Raw genomic sequence first — 16,981 nt, 5'->3', positions numbered from 1 at the left:
TTAAAACCTATATGAGTTTCTTTTTTCTGTTGAACCCAAAGACGATATATTGATGAAGGATGGTAAACAAACGTTTAGTTTAGTCTTTAATCCCAAATAATTTTCAAAGGCTTGGTTCCATTATTAGTACTTGAATGTCTACAGTCTTCAGCCCTTATTGACCCTTTACTTTTTTAACAGTTCTGAAAACTGTTATAATACTGCCGAGCCCCTAAGGCGACACTGGAGTAAAGAAAATCAAAAGTTTAGTTTCATGTGCTCACGTAAAACTTTCGCATGCTCACGTGAAACTTTCAAGTGCTCACGCGAAACCTGCATGTGCAGAATAAAAAAAAAAGTTTAGTATTGCGTGCGCACGCAAAACTAAACTTTATTTAATTTTTGCTCCATGTCCCCTTAGGGGCTCCGTATAATACAGTGTGGCACTAAACAACGAATTTAAAAGAAATACTAAAAATAATGTTTTATTGATGTTTTCTTGCTAGTTAAATGTAATACAGTGCACCCGGTGGTGTCAGAATTACAATCTGAAGGTCTGTTATGAGCTTTAATAAATCAGTTTTCAGTGTTTACTTTCTATTATATTATATTGTATGTGACTAAAACCAACATAATTGTCTGGTTGTTCATATAACAACTTTTATGTAAAGCTACACATTCAACTGAGGTTTCTTATAATGAATGGTTGGTAAAAAAATTACAATCTTAACTCTTTTGCCGCCAGCGTTTTTAAAAAAAGTTGCCAGCCAGCTCCAGTTTTTCATGATTTTCACAAAAGTTTAATGCCTTCCAGAAAATGTTCTTCTTCAAATATATAATAGGGCTGTCAAAATAAACGCGTTAATAACGCGTTAACGCAAATTCATTTTAACGGCACTAATTTTATTAACGCGCGATTAAGGCAACACGCAATTTCTGTTTGACCCACAGCTGGATGAATTGAGACGCAGCAAGTGACTGGCGCTGTCTAGATGAGTCGGAGCTTTTCATAAAAATAAGAACATTAAGCTCTCGTCTAGCGAATCCAATGCTCTAAATGGTAATTAAACATCTAAAATGCACGTTTTCTGCACGTGCAGTTTTCTTTATCTGCACGTTTTCTGTGAGGTGTACCGTCCCAAATCCATAAAGCAAAGATGCGTCTTCTTTCACTTTTTAGTTTCGTTTTAAAAAGCATTCAGAAATTATAAAAAATAGACCGCAGGACTTTCTTGATGTTAAAATAATTATTAAGAGGGATAAAGTTCGGGATCTGATTGATGTTATTAGGAGTGACAAGGCTCAAAAGCGATGTCTGACGCAGACGTCTGAAGCGCGTGCACACAAACGCGCGAGTGCGTGACACTTCGTGCTATTTATACGCATCTTCAGGAGACTGGGCTCGATATATATAGACATCTAAAACAAAATTACAGGTTTAAAAATATCTGTTTTGACAAGAATTCACGCAGGTATGACCTATAATCTGTTATATCTGAAGTGAATGTTTGGTTAACTGTTAAGGAAAAGTATCTGTTGTGTCATTTATATTAAACCCTTGCATTATCCTACAGTCTTAAAGTGGTCTGTCTCAATGTCAAAATTAAACAATAAAAAAAACATATATGTATATTGATATTGTTTTTGCTCTGCATTAACAGGTATAGTTCTCTCATGCTTTGTCAGATTCCAACAATTGGTCCAATTGTTTTGAAGTTTTTTAATAGAGAATGTTAAAATATAAGTGACACATTTTTGAAAATTTGCTTATCCCAACTCAATTTGCCAGCACAGGTCACAAATGATGCAGCAGCAAACAGAAATGGAGAAAGAACAAGGTCTTCTAAAGGCAAAAACATTTATAAAACTATGGCTGATGGTTCTGTTGAAAATGTAAACAGGCTGTTGTAGACATACATTTGCATATAGCATATATATTATCCAAATTCATGCTGATTAGAGCATTAAAAACTTAAAAAGTGTTACATTTAGGTAAATTTAGAACAGATAAAAATGTGCGATTAATTTGCGATTAATCGCGAGTTAACTCATGATATCATGCGATTAACTGCGATTAAATATTTTAATCTATTGACAGCCCTAATATATAAACATACAATATACCAAATGAAAGAACAGACCCTCTGCTTTTAAACAAACAAACAAAAAAAATTCATCCTACCTTCAGCAGTTCTTTTGTAATCAGCTTTTGAATATGGGTAGGTTTCTGCAAAAACACCACATTTTGAGCAAAAAGCAGATATAATTCCATTTTTGTGACGGACTTTTCATAGAGATCCCATTCAGAGCGATCATTAAAACAGACACGGACATGCAGCAGCTTGCCATAGGTCAATACTTCCGGTTTTAAAAGTTTATCCACCTAGTGGATAAAAGCGGTATTGCGGAAAGACGGAAATACTCGTCATTGGCGGGGAAGCGTTTTCTTTTGATTGACGAGATATCTTGTCAATGGCGGGGAAAGAGTTAAAAAAATACTACTCTATATTACTAAAGCCCTATTCGCACAGGATTAGTATTTCCTGGTGACCTCTAGTCATTTGTAATAATTGTGGAGTTTGTCTGTGATTTTAATCCTGTGCGAATCGTCCATGTCTGTAATTTTAAAGTAAAAATTATCAACTAAAAGTGCGAAAAGAATGTGAAAACATCGCATTTTCACTCGTTTTTTACAACAATTTTGCATTTCCACATGACATTTTTTTTAGTTCAATTAATAATTTAGTCTAACTAAACGCTGTAGTTGGTTGCCTCAGTACACGACAACAATCCAGGTAAGAAAATAATGCAAAGATATGACTAAAAATACAGTGATTACTATATACAGTGTTTACGTGAGGCAAGGTTATTATAGTTGTGCTTTTTTAAATTAGTTTTTATTTTAGTATCGTTTTCAATTTTGCTTTAAATTTAAGTTTAGTTTTAGTTAGTTTCATGAATGGTTTTGTTAGTTTTAGTTTAGTTTTTATTTTGCAAACACATTTCTATTTATTTTTTATTTTATTTTGTTTCAGTTATAGTTTTAGTAATTATAGTTTAGAAGCTAACAGCAGCTAGACTGTCTGACATATTTATCAGTTAACTGAGGTTGCTGTCAGCCTCAGCTAACCTCACATGCATAAAGAACCATCTACAAGTAAAGACTCCTTAAAAGTTTGTAAACATTGCAACATCTCCGGGTGGGCGGGGATTAGTTGCAGGCTAAAAGAGGCGCGGACGCAATGCTGACAAGCGTAAGCTAGGACGTTTTAGGAGGGATTTATTAAACATAGATGCAGAAGAAGGTTCGGAATTGTCAGAATATGTAAAGTTACTGACTCTGCGTGAGCTATTTTTGTAAATTAACGCTGTAACAGTTAGTTCTTGTATCTTGTTCTCATTGGAAACATTTTAACCAGGTTTTGGATATTTCCTACATATGAAGTATTTTCGGCTGGTTTGGGGAATTTGTCAAGGCTTATTGTCTAATGTAACCTATCACTGGGCTAACTATGATTAGCAATGGGGATTATTTTTAAGAGATCATTCAAAGGATTGCACACACATCTATCGCTGTATCTTTGTTTAACATTTAAGTTAACTAGTGCACTGACGGTTGACTTATCATCACCTATAAAACAGAAACTTTCTGATTTGTACTAGATAAGACCAACACACCAACACAGATGCATAGATTATTTTACCTGATATGAAGTGTGCACTGCAAACACGAGCATTATTTGCGATCGTCTCCGTCGATTCAACTACAATGGTCTTCTTTATTTCTGTGAAGGAATGTCTGCCGGGATCCGGTAAAACGTTAGTTTTGAACGAAAAGTGCTGTTACTTCTATTTTGGAAGCCAAAAACACAAGAAGACGTCATTTTAAAGTCAAAACCTCAAACTTTTAGCGCGCCTGCTATGAGTTCTTCATGTTTTGCCTCCAGCTAGAGCGGTGACGCCACAGTGGCGTAGGCGATTAAGGGGTCTATTATAAAGCCTGTTCAGATTTTCCGCCACGGGATGAGAGCTTATTAATTACGAAAACGAATACTTATTTTTCGTTTAGTTTTAGTTTTTCATTTATTATGAATTTTTTATTTTATTTCAGTTAACGAAAATGTTTTTTAGCTGATAGTTTTAGTCTTAGTTTCAGTTTTCGTTTACGAAAATAACCTTGACGTGAGGTTACCTTAGATGAAGTGGTCACTGTAAATACAAGTGTATTTCGATGGCTGACAAAGCACATACGTTTATGTCACAAAATTCACAAATTCCTCTTTTCTGGGTTAGCCCAGGTTTGTCTCCTCATCACTATTCAGTATTTAGGCTAAACTAAAGAAATTACTTACTTCTTAACCTGCGGTCAACGCCAGATAGCGCTTTCTTGTCTCTTCAGGGTGCGTTTCCCTAAGTGCGAGACGATACATGATAACTAGCAATAGTCTACACATTAGGATAGCAGAAAGTTAATAAGTTATTTTTGAATGTTGTGTTTTGTTTCATGTCATGTACTGTAAGATCTTTTTTTATGTGTTTCTGACCTGTGCTGTGAGATGTCTGATTCGCGTTCACCCTGTGGGGTGTTTCTTGACTTCAAAGGTAGGGTGTATTGTTTTTGGAGGCATGTGGAGGTGGAGATGTGAGAGTTGGGTTTGTGTGTTCTGGCTCTGATGACTGAAGAAGCTGTTGGTGCTAGGAGATTACATCAAAAGATGACCAGACCTCCTCACATTCAGTAACAATACAGTGATGGGTAGGTGAGGTCACTGATGAAGTGTGTTTGTGTTCGGTAAACCCTTTTTCACACAGAGATTACGGTAAATGCGTTTGGGATCGTTTGATTTTCAGTTCATTCACACTGCCAATGATTTTCCAGAATCTGTGGGTGGATTCACACACATACCGTACAGATCCCGTAAAGACACGTGATGTATTTTAAGTCCTGCACTTTCCACAGTGTCTGAAGTTTGCTAATTATCTGTGATTTCTTTCGAGAAAAAAAAACAAGCACAACACAAGGATGTTGCACTGTTCTGTAATGGTGGTGAATGATCTCAGTGTTAGCGTGGATAGTGACGAGCTCCCTGATCTCTGCTTCAGTCCAGTTTGTTGACATTTCTCATTGTGAATGTTGAAAGAGCTGAGACATAACTTTTTGTTGCTACCTTGTTGTGCACTAAGGCAAGGCCCTTACAGCATTTTTTCTGCCTCTTCTTCACACCGGATGTGTTCTGTGAATGTTACGGCAATGTTACTAGGTCCTCTTTACGGGAGCGATTCCAGAACATTTACGGGATGTGTTTGTGTTCATACAGAAGCCTTTCTAAAGTGGTGTGTAAATGGGGTATAATAAACCCTTCACAATCAGGATTTGAAATCTGAAAGCAGTGTTATAACTGTTTTCATTTAACATATTTAAAAACATGATTTTGATTTATTTGGTTCCGTTTAAAGTTTTGTCAGCTTTGCATTATCAGCACAATGGTCTTGGGTTCGATTTATTGGTCTGTCTGCCAGATGCATCAATTTAAATTGCGTTCTTCTGCAGAATCAGACAGAACTGTGTATTGAACATACACAAAGTATTACAGAAATTATAATTCAAACTTTGTTTCAGCTGTTTCAACTGGTGGACAGCCACCCTGACATTATCCTGTAGGATTTTTTTTAACTTAATAATTCATTTTACCCTCGATGATGGCAAGTGGTCCAGGCCATGAGGCAGCAAAGCAAGCCCAAATCATGATGTTCCCTCCACCATACTTCACTGTTGGGATGATGTTTTGATGTTGGTAAGCTGTGCCCATTTTGCACCATAAAATTTTTCCCAAAAAATGCAACTTTTGTTTCATCAATCCATAAAATTTTTTCCCAGTAGCACTGGGGTTTGCCAAGGTGCTCTTTTGCAAACTTCTGGCTCACAGCAATTTTTTTCGGGAGAGCAGCGGCTTCCTCCGTGGTGTACTGTCATAGACACCGTGCCTGTCCAAAGACTTGCGTATGGTAGACTAAGGAACAGAGCTGTGTGCCCGTTCCAATGATGTCTTCAAGCCTTTAGCTGTTACTCGTGGGTTCTTCTTTACTTCATTGAGTATTCTGCATGGTGTCTTAGGAGTCATCTTGACTGTGCGTAGACTGATGGAGGTCTAAACATTTTGAGATTGTTTTGTATCCCTTTTCAGCCTTATGGAGTGCAACATCTCTTGATCAGATATCTTTATAAGAGCATGGTTCAGAAGAGCTGATGCTTCTTAAGGACAGCAATCTTAAAATGTGTGAGTGTCTTAATATCAATCAAAGTTGCACTAAACCACACATTTTATTAATTGGAATCCAGTTTGCCAGCTTCTGCAAGCTTTCAATAAAGTAATTAGTCCATGGGCTCACTTACATTTTCCTCCAGCACTTTGAATGTTTAATGGGTGTTTCCAAAAAAAGACACAAGAAACTGGAATTATTTATGTCTTGTGAGCTTATGCACACAGACTTTTTAAATGTACATAAATGTACAAATACTATTTAGAAAAGGAATATTGATCTTGAATAAGGATCATATTCCCACTGGTTTCTCGTAAAGTTTATATATAGTTTTCCTCTATCAAAAGGACCGTGCTTGGACCACACCAGTATTGCTAAAGCATCAAGCTTATTTGGTAGTGACACAAATCCTTTAATCTGGTTGAAGAATTAGAGGGTGCTGGTGATGCCAGGAAAAGAAAGAGCCGTGGATGAAGCATCATGGGAATTTACAGTTGGCTTGCTGGCTGGAATCTTAATCATTGCAGTCATTGTTCAGGACACTGCTGTATGACAGTGGGAGTTTGGTTGAGGAAAATGATAGCTGCTGCTTTTGTTGTGATGGACAGAATCATTGAGGTCTGGAGTAGAAGATATCCATGGGATATTGTAATATAATTGACATTTAAAACATGTTGGATTTATATACAGTAAAACAAGTGGAATTTGGGAATATATGATGAAATTTGCCAGTTCATTAAAATGTGGACTGTTTAATGGTAAAGAGGTTTGTTATGGTGTTTTTTTTACAGGATTGTTCTACTTTCATAAAATTCTGATAATTTAACCCCCATGTCATCCAGGATGTTTTTTTCATTATTTGTTCAGTCGAGGAGAACATTTTCCAGGATTTTTCTCCATGTTGTGGACTTTGGTGAACCTCAACGGTTTGCAGTTTCGGTGCCGTTTAGAGTTGATGTTTCAGTGCAGCTTCAAAGGGCTTTAAGTGACTCCAACCAAGGCATATGGTCTTATGTAGGGAAACGATCGTAATTTTTGCCAAAAAAATAAGTACTTTTTTACCACAACTTCTCGTTTTGCAGTGCACTAGTTTTGTGAATCACGTCGAAAGGTCACACATGATGCAAAACTACCGCTCCAGTGTTTATAAGTGTGGAGAAAGAGGATTGTTTTGATGTTGTTGTTTGTGGAATGATAGTAATTAATGTCTTTGTGTCAGTTTCACATATGTAACGCGTGACTTTTCGACGTGATCACGTAATACGTCAGGTCCGGCTGGCACATCACACTGCTAGTGCAGGATGAGAAGTTGTGGTTTAAAATTAAAAAATTTTATTTGAAAATGATGATCGTTTTACTAGATAAGACCCTTAAGTGCCTCGGTTGGGATCGTTTGGAGCCCTTTGAGGCTGAATTTATACTGCAATTTTAAACTGCATTGAAACTGTAAACTGGTGAGATCCACTACAGTCCACTAAATGAAGAAAAATTCTGGAATGTTTTCCTCACAAAAAATTTATTTTAGATTAAACAAAGAAAGACATAAACATCTTGGATGACATTAGGGTGAGTAAATTATTATTATTGTTATGAAAGTGTAGTAATATAAAAGGGCTGTTATGCAGCGAATTTACTAAATCTTCATTTTGTTTTTGGGGTGTACCAAAAAAGGTTTTCACACGTCCACAAACTTTTTTTTACAATATTTTCTGTACATTTCTTTCCTGTCTTCCGGACTCTTTGAAGCCCCTCTTACTGAAATGCTCTGATTGGTAAAGCTGGCCCAGTCTGTTGTGATTGGTCACATGCTTAAGGGCATGTTTTGGAAATTTCCCGCACCTTACCATAAACACAAGCTTTAGCGGGGAGTTTATAACTATTTTATGCGGTAGCTAATCAACATGTATTTATATGATGTGAATCGTACAAAATGTATAATTAGGAAAAGTGCAATAATAAAGACCCACAACCTACAACCACTCCAAATGTCACTGGCGTACTAAAATATACAAATTAATTAATGTAATACCTCATAAAATAGTTATGAAATGGTCATGAGATCATGTTGGCCTGACTAGTCGTCAATTCGAGTCTCACTCAGAGCGGCTTTGGGACGGTTACACAAGTATGACTTGAACAGGGCGTTTTAAGGAGGGGTGTTTTTATTTTGTAATCATCAAAAGCATTTGAAATGCAATGTTATAAAACATTCAAAAATACATCAAATCTGTGTATTACACAAAAAAACTTTCATTACAGAATCTTTATGGCCAGAACTGCAAGGCTTATAAACTTGAATAAAGTGAGCCTGCTGCGAAAAACATAAAAAAAAACTAATGTTTAAACAGCAATTACATTCTGACTAAAGTTAAAAAAGTATAATAGGAGCCTGCACTGATAATGTGATGTGTGTAATTCTGTGTTCTCAGTGGGGAGCACAGACCAAAGTACAGAGGAAGATGATGATGAGAGAGATGAAGTGTTCACAATAGAGCTAATAAAAGGACCTCATGGCTTTGGGTTGGCATTGGTGGATGGAATGGTAAGAATAGTTTTTTTGGTTTTCTTTATCTTTTCATATTTATATTCTTAAACAACGTCCGTGACCTGGTGTGTCTTCTGACCACAAAATGAGATAGAAAACTATTTTACAGAACTATTTTATGCTCGATTAGCATTGGATTATAAATATACAGTATTGTAATAAAATACCCGACATAGTTTGAAGAACACAGATAAACCATATATCATCTCAATCGTGTTTATTGTCTCCATGCTTTAAAACATCATAACATCTTCATTTGCCAGTTATTGAATAAAACGGCCATCTCCGCATGACACTACGTCTTCTTCATTAAGTTGTCATAATGACACTGTCTGTCATGAGCGCCCTCTAGCTTCACGTATGAATAAAACAGACAAACAGAATGGTGTGAATGGCTGTAGCCATTGCCGTTTATAAAATAAATATGGATTAAACATTACCCATCCCTACAGAAATTTGAAGTAAATATTTAAAATATTTCTCCAAATATGCACACTTTGAATAAACAAGCCCCAGATGAACATTTGTTTAGTTGTTGAGTGCTTTCATGACAACCATGCAGGAGGATTTTTCTCAATGACAACGACTGAGGCTCATACTTAAAAATTAAATACAAATTCATAACTCCTGACAAAAATGAAGACACTACTGTCACTATAGGATTTTCTGAATAAAATAAAGTCTCAAAGCTTTTTAATGCCGTATAGTTTGAATTCATGTAAATAAAGAACTCTTTAGGATGCCAGTGTCCTCGTGAGGGTTAACAGGGTTGGGTGCTTGTAAAACTGTGGCATTAAATGCGATGCGGTCAAAAATCTGGGTGCACCTAACTTTGGTTCTGGTGCACCTAAGAAAAAAAGTTAAGCGCACTAGTGCAACCAGTGAAAAAAGTTAATCTCGACCCCTGTGTATACTGTACATAAAGTTGCAAACACATTTCTTTTTTCTTTGTCTAATGGAATGTCATTTTAGGTTTATGGCTCTGACATCACTGCCATACTTCTGACTTGAAGGCTTTTCCATACAATATGCTGGCTTGTGAGATACCTTATTTTGACTTAAGTCACAGCAAAATTAAATATTTTTTATTATCTGCCAAATGCACAGATATAATTGATGCTTTATAATTGTAATATTTCAATTTTACAAAGATTTGAGACAACCATACTTTTGTTTGATTGTACTGAAGTGAATGTGCAGTGTACCAAAATTGAGCTCGCTATGCAACTATTATTTCAGTGACTCGAAAACTAAGCCAGTCAACAGCTTTTATGACTAAAAATAATTAGGGACCCTAACTACTCTGTACGAAACCAAGTGGGCTGCCTTACTATCTTCTACCTACCAACAACCTGTGAGATCAAACCTGATAAGGGGCTGATTTGGAATAGACAGCAACTTTACGTAAAGCTACAGACCTGCTTATAGTTTAAATTTAATCATTAGCATAAACTAAACACTTATTGATACTTTTCAGTATTTAATCATCATGTATACAATCAATATCTCCTGCTTTTTTAAGCCATCTTGGATGAAGTTTTTCACAAAGTTTGTCACAGTGCATTATACGTTTACCGTCTGTGTGATTAAAAACAGCACATGCAATGGTTTCGATTTTGGCTGAATGAACGTATTCATTTACATGTATGCATTTGGCAGATGCTTTTATCCAAAGTGACTTGCATTGCATTACAAGCTATATATATTATATCAGTATGTGTGTTTCGTATCGCTGTGACCACAACACAATGCTCCGTAATGTTGTCGTGTCCTGATCATGCATATGATGCTTTTCAATGCTACATAAGTGGGCGGCTCCCTATGTTTTTTGTCACAGAGGCACAAGTCTATGATCTCAGCTTGGTTTTGTTCTTCGGCCCTGTAAATGACTTAAAATTGCTGACTTAACTGCTAGCTGTAAGATACACATGTTGGGGGGTAATGTTTTACGAGAAACTGCACCGTAGGAGATAAATGAGTTTGCGTTGGCCACACTGATCGTCTTATAAAACCAAAGAGTCCGTAGCTTGCCCGAAAATAATGTGACCCCCTGTGTTTCCCAGAACTGCTGATAGGTGGAGTTAAAATATAATAAGAACCCTGGTGACCGCGTGGTCGAGCATTCGTAGACAATATACCATCTGCTCACCCACAGTGACTCAGATAGCTGTCAAACAAATGGTCCAAATGGTTTCATTTCCTAAACGTGTGCATCATTGACCAGTCACTCCAATCTCATTGTTTCTTTGCTTTGTCTTAAGCAGAAAACTCCATTGAGAATGAGTGGGATCTTTGTTAAGTCAATAGTACCAGATTCTCCGGCAGCTCTCAACCAAAGACTGAGAGTCGGTGACCGCATCCTCGCTGTGAATGGCATCAGCCTGGTGGGCATGGACTACCACAGGTACTGCATAGTTGTTGTTGATACAGGTGCCATGATGTCCAAATTTGAATTTTATATATTTACTGTTTCATGTTTTTGTTGTTGAAACCTTTGAGAAACTAAACTAAACAATGCACACTTGAACATAAACACTTTAAAGTCTAGGAGGTCTCCTCAAAAGGAAAATCACATGATTTCACATCAGACGCCTGAGGTTTATAGATGAGATGTGATGGACCTTCTTGTTGCTAAGACTTGTTTCTAAATAACCCCGCTGTGGTTTGTCTTTTCCTTTCAGCGGAAGAGAACTCATCCGGACATCGGGCGATCTGCTCCGATTACTGGCGGCAAAAACCGAATCCAGGAGCAGTGCCAGGACCTGCATCACCAGATGCTAAGCGACAACACACGTCTGGAAGTTCATTGCACACATTTTTAGCTCAGGGCTGTAGCATTGCTAGCGCTAGCAACTCCAAGGTCATGGGTTTGATTCCCAGGGAATGCATGAACCGATTTAATGTATACAATGCATAAATGTTAACTTAAATGTTTGTTGCTGAAACCAAAGAAAAGGTGATCCAGAATGGATTCATGTGTTATACTGTTTGTGTCGTTACCAGCTTAAACACAACATCAGCATTTTTTTAAAGAAGTATATAAAAGCTTACCAGACATTTGAAAGCATTGTTTACCAGTGTTTTATATTTGCTTAGTATCTGTTATTTCTGTGTTTTGTGGTTCTGGTTTATTGGGAAATAGTTGTGGTCCAGACTGAGTTATTTCAGCATCCCTACAGCTCATACTGAGAGAATTACGCTGACATTTTATAACTTCATATGCCTGTTTTTATATCATTATATTCAAACACTACTGTAAATATCAGTGCATTAGTCATTTTAAAGCATGATCATATGTTTTTGTATTTTACCCAGGTGTCCCCTTTCAAGTGTCACTTAAAGTATGACATTTTCCCCACTTATTCCCCATGTTAATTTTCATTGACATTTCATATTGCTTCAGTAAATTATGCATCTGTCCATTCGTGTCAAGTAACAGTGTTATTTTGTGTCATTAATGTTACTGATGGCATTAAACAAAGTGTTTTATTTATATGTATAAGTGTATACGTGTAATATTTTGTTTGTGTCTTTTTAAAGATATTAACTGTTTCTATTTTGTTGACCTTGTTTCATAAAGAATAAATCTTATTCCTAAATTCACAGACATAATCATTTTGGTTTATTTAGGGAACCAGCAGTCACGCAATCCTCCTGAAGACAATCAATTACAATATAAAACTATGAAATTTTCTTTCAGTTTTCATTTGTATTTCTTGTTCAGACAGGAAGAGCAAAAAAATAAGGTCTTGCAATGTTTTAAAATAGCCAATAGCCTTTAGTTTCATCTCAGACATGAATCTTTTTTTCTACTTGCTGTTGCTTGTCAGAGGCGCTATAAGTGGTATTGGGACATTCAAGAGAGCGCTTCAATGGACAAAATGTATATATGCCAATGAGTGCAAAATGGGTCATCTGTGTTCTCCTTGTGCTACAAACCGTAAACATGACAATGTCTGGTAAACATTTAGAAATTCACCTCAAAGCTAACAAACATGGACTTAAACCCAGTTTGGATTTAATGGGCCCTGTATCTATGGTTGCCGGCCGCCACCCTGCGTGGTCTTCTGGGTCCATTGGTTTGCAAAGGTTTTACAAATGAAATCTAAATAAAGCTGTGGCACACTGTTTGGTACATGAGGAGTCCAGCTGCTTTCAGCTGTAGTAAGGGGCTATAAAATAGCATGGAGGGAGTCCAAGGGTGTGTTTCAGAGACTCACCACAAGGCTTGCCATTTATAGAGCATTTATTGAGTGAGGTTTTCACTGTAGAAGTTAGACACACCCGCTGTATACATGAGATTTGAACATGCTTTTTACATATACGGCTTTCTTTACACAAACATTTAAAAGATTTGCTTACAAGTGGTTAGTGAAAGTGTCTGCATCACCTTATTTGCAATACTTGTGTTGGATACTGCGATACTTTAATAAATAAATCATTATGTTTACTTTGAGTATACCAAGGTGGGGTTTTTTCTCTTGTTGTTATTTTGATTTTGGCTGCATTGCACAGCCAAATATTTCAAAATATAATTTAGTACATATATATTTTTGATTTTTTTTTTTTGCAGTATTGGTTCTATTCAGGGTAAAGTTATCATTTTAGCCCCATATATAAGTAAATAGATACAGTAAAACAGTAAAGTATCTCAGTTAAATGATAAGCATAGGTGATAAGGGAACTTTTCTTCAGACACAGGAAATCCAGTCTGGAGACTGAATAAGAGAGGATGAACAAGAGGAATTTATTCACCCCACCCCCAGTGATGTATTGTTTCGGCAGTATACTCTAAAAACAAACGGTGCTAAATAGCACTAAAAGTGGTTCTTGGCTCATAATCATAGATGATGATGTATTACAGTTTTTCTGAATTGCTAAAACACTAAACCCCAATATCTGAACCAAATTCATAGTGGCCTAAACCCATTTGTCAAATCATGCACTCTCTAAACACAAACTTCTCACTAAAACACACATTTTACACAGCAATGCACTTGTTTCATAAATGCTAAACACAGGCAGGCAAAAGTTGAACACAACTACAACACAGTTATCATCAACAACAACTCAAAATTTAACTACACACTTTTCTCTAATGGTATTTTTTACCAATTGTGTGGATTGGAAACAGTGTGAGAGGCAGATGAAGAGTATGATAAAGAACAGACACAAGAGACGATGTGTGCTGCTTACAGTAATATTGAAAACTTACTATTACTTGCAGTACTTGCAGTAAAGTATTAACTATATTCACTGAACTAAACTTGTGATTACAGTAGATTGTTAACTGTATTTGTAAAGTGTGTTGTTATATAAAATAACCATGTATTTTTCTCCAAGCAGATGTCCTGGATGTTGTGTTTTCCATTTTTTAAGGGGTGTCTAATGGATGCTCTGGTGAAATGGGTTTGAAGGGATTGTTTGATTTTGCTAGAAGAGTCAGGGGTTCTGTGAATTTAGTTTGACAATTTGGATTTGTGTTTAAGGTTTTGAGAAAATGAGTGATGGTTTCAAAAAATTTGTTTTAGCAATTCAGAAAAACTGTAAAAGAGTTTGTCTCCCTCTGTTGGGCAAGATTCAAAATTATAATAAAGCAACTTAATAAATTATCTTTCTCATGCCCACACAGCCAAGAGTCAAAATGGAAAAATGCTGCATGCATTTATATAGCTTATTATATAATGTGAGGTGAAACTGGAAAGAGCAAAAACACAGGATTAAAGGATTAACATTATTAAGAGTGAGGTAGGTAGGAATATTAAAGGGGTCATATTATGAGATTATTTTAAGTTGTAAAATAAATCTTTGGTGTTTCCAGAGTACGTATGTGACGTTTTAGCTCAAAATACCCAATAGATAATTAATATACCATATTAAAATTGCCACTTTGGTGTGAGATGTGCCGTTTTTGGGTTTATCCTTTAAAATGCTAATGAGCTGATGAAATAGAAAAACTGACAGTCATAATGGTGGTTTGTTGGAGTTAAAACTTAATTGTGCTGTTAATAATTTTTGTCTCTTGCACTAAATGGCCGTGCCGTGGTGGGATAATGCAGATTAAGGGGTGGTATTCAGGCATGTGATTGGCCAAGGACAAAAAAGAAGGAAGGAACTTAACATCCCTTCACGTGGGCAGAAACAAAATGAACACCATAACATACGCAGAAAATACATTATGACCATTATTTCAATTATTTAATTCTGACGGAAAATTTAGATTTAAAATTTAAAATGTAAACATTTGACTAACAGAAACCATGTTTAATTAAATTTGTTGATAAATGTCCAAAGCTGTAACAAGTGGCATTCCCTTACTATTTTACATCTGTAATAATTTTATTTTGCCATAATCTGACTATCACTCGCAAGGTTATACAATTTGAAGTTGGCCTTGGAATAAGGTGGACCTGAAGGCCTACATCTAATTTGAAATGAATTAATTTTACAATATAGTACTGGTTAAAAGAATTACATTATGGTTTTTAAATCATGGGTTGAATAATTTTCAGATAAGCAAAAAAGTGATGTGGGAAATAAAATAAGAACAAATCAAGAAATTACAAGCATATAAAATAGAAAAGAACAAAGTTACAAATAAAGTAAGATGATCTAACAGTATTGATTAGGTAGAGAAACGGTATTAAATTTATATATAACACTGTTTTCATTCTATAAATTAAATATAATTGATCTTTTTAAAGCTATAAAAGTGATTTTCCTTTTGTTTTGTAGTTTGATTAACATAATGACTCAAACATAAGCATTTCTTATAAGATAACTGTCCCTTTAACACCGTGAGAATACTTGCAGAGACTGTGATATTACAATATAGTTTTTGCGCATATCTCCTGTCAAGCCCAAAGAAATTATGTGTTTGCGTGATTTTTGAAACGCGCGTGGGCTTTGGAGTTTATGCGCGTATGCGCACTGAAAACAGTTCACTTTAGCATCTTTGTTGCTCAAATAGTCTAAAATCGCTTAAATGTTACTGTAAACTTTCTTATTAACAGTATTAGTAACAGTATGTCAGTATGTTCTTATTACAGCATTTCATGCAATATTTTGCAGTTTCACCATATTTACATTTAAGTACTTACAGCCGTAGACTAGTAGACCAATGTGACTTACAAGCGAGGAGTATGTCCATAATCCGTTCAAATCCATTCCAACAAAAAATCTTTTAGGTCACTTTGCAATGTCAGTCTGTGTATATATGTTGTTTTAATTGATTGATGCCTTAGTATTCAACAATGAAAGTTTTACAGCGCTTTGTGTTGACTTTACATCCCGAAGGCAGTCGCTCAACGCATCTTCAACAAGCTTTTATGACGAAGAACACAGAAATGCGGATGACATCAAAGTAGCGCGAGAGCCGTTCGAAAGCAGACTTCCTCATGACATCTCGATTCGCTCTCGTGATACTTTGATGTCACCTGCGGCTGCCTGTCGGTTTTTGCAGGCAGCATGAACTCAAATAAATCTAATGTCTGGTTAACATGTTGGATGACAGGGAAGGGCGCGTCTACAAACAACGCGCGCATACCACCCTCCCCCCGAAAATGTTTTCTCATCGAATCTACACGATTCACGTGGGTCACCTTTTTTGGCTTCAAAACGGCGAATTTCGCCGAAAGGTGAGGGATTTTCATGCCTGATGTGTATGACGTAGAACACAGAAAACGTCAGGGATCCATGTTGGATGACGGCGAAGCTCGCGCACAAAGACAGCGCGCGCATACAGACAACGCAGGCATTGGCCTGGCATACTGAGAAAGCACTTGCAACAACACGGGCATACAACACGCGCGTGATTACCCCCCATCATCTAAAAAAAAAACTCATCGGATTTACGCGATTCAGACGGGTCATCCCACCAAGGACAGAAAATACGGAAATCCTTATTTATACGGAAAAATCACATCCCTGGGTATTATTATAATAAGACTTGCAAACTATGTCACAAAACGTTTCACGGTTGTTGTTTTTTGGGGTTGATAGAAGCACCGGGGAACCAATACAGCACTTGACTTTAAACATGAGAAAAGTCTGATTTTCACACTATGACCCCTTCAAGGCCAAGCATAACATCAGCTTTCTAATCAGCAGAGCCAGGCCATGGCTCTGATATTACATTTTTTAAATCAAATATTAATATATTAGCAGATATTGTATAATCCAATGTACTATATAAAA

The 16,981-nt window shown here is 36.3% G+C and overlaps 1 protein-coding gene across 3 annotated transcripts in view; it reads left to right on the top strand.

Moving 5' to 3' along the window:
• The window catches only part of radil2a (Ras association and DIL domains 2a), a 41,937-nt gene extending 29,549 nt beyond the window's left edge, over positions 1 to 12,388 (top strand). Inside the window, exons 14-16 of one of the 3 annotated variants that reach the window (XM_055183899.2) lie at positions 8,670 to 8,782; positions 11,047 to 11,189; positions 11,467 to 12,388. In XM_055183899.2, coding sequence (XP_055039874.2) covers positions 8,670 to 8,782; positions 11,047 to 11,189; positions 11,467 to 11,566 — 356 coding nt within the window. In that variant the 3' untranslated portion in view covers positions 11,567 to 12,388. The remainder of the gene's footprint in view (positions 1 to 8,669; positions 8,783 to 11,046; positions 11,190 to 11,466) is intronic. The other 2 variants (XM_055183907.2, XR_008638619.2) reach the window with 2 other exon arrangements.
• The last annotated feature ends 4,593 nt before the right edge of the window (positions 12,389 to 16,981 follow it).

The sequence above is a fragment of the Misgurnus anguillicaudatus genome, chromosome 19 (genome assembly GCF_027580225.2).
Source record: "Misgurnus anguillicaudatus chromosome 19, ASM2758022v2, whole genome shotgun sequence".
Taxonomy (NCBI): Eukaryota; Metazoa; Chordata; class Actinopteri; order Cypriniformes; family Cobitidae; genus Misgurnus; species Misgurnus anguillicaudatus.
The sequence above is the reverse complement of the archived record's forward strand: the minus strand, read 5'-3'. Positions and strand labels throughout refer to the sequence as shown.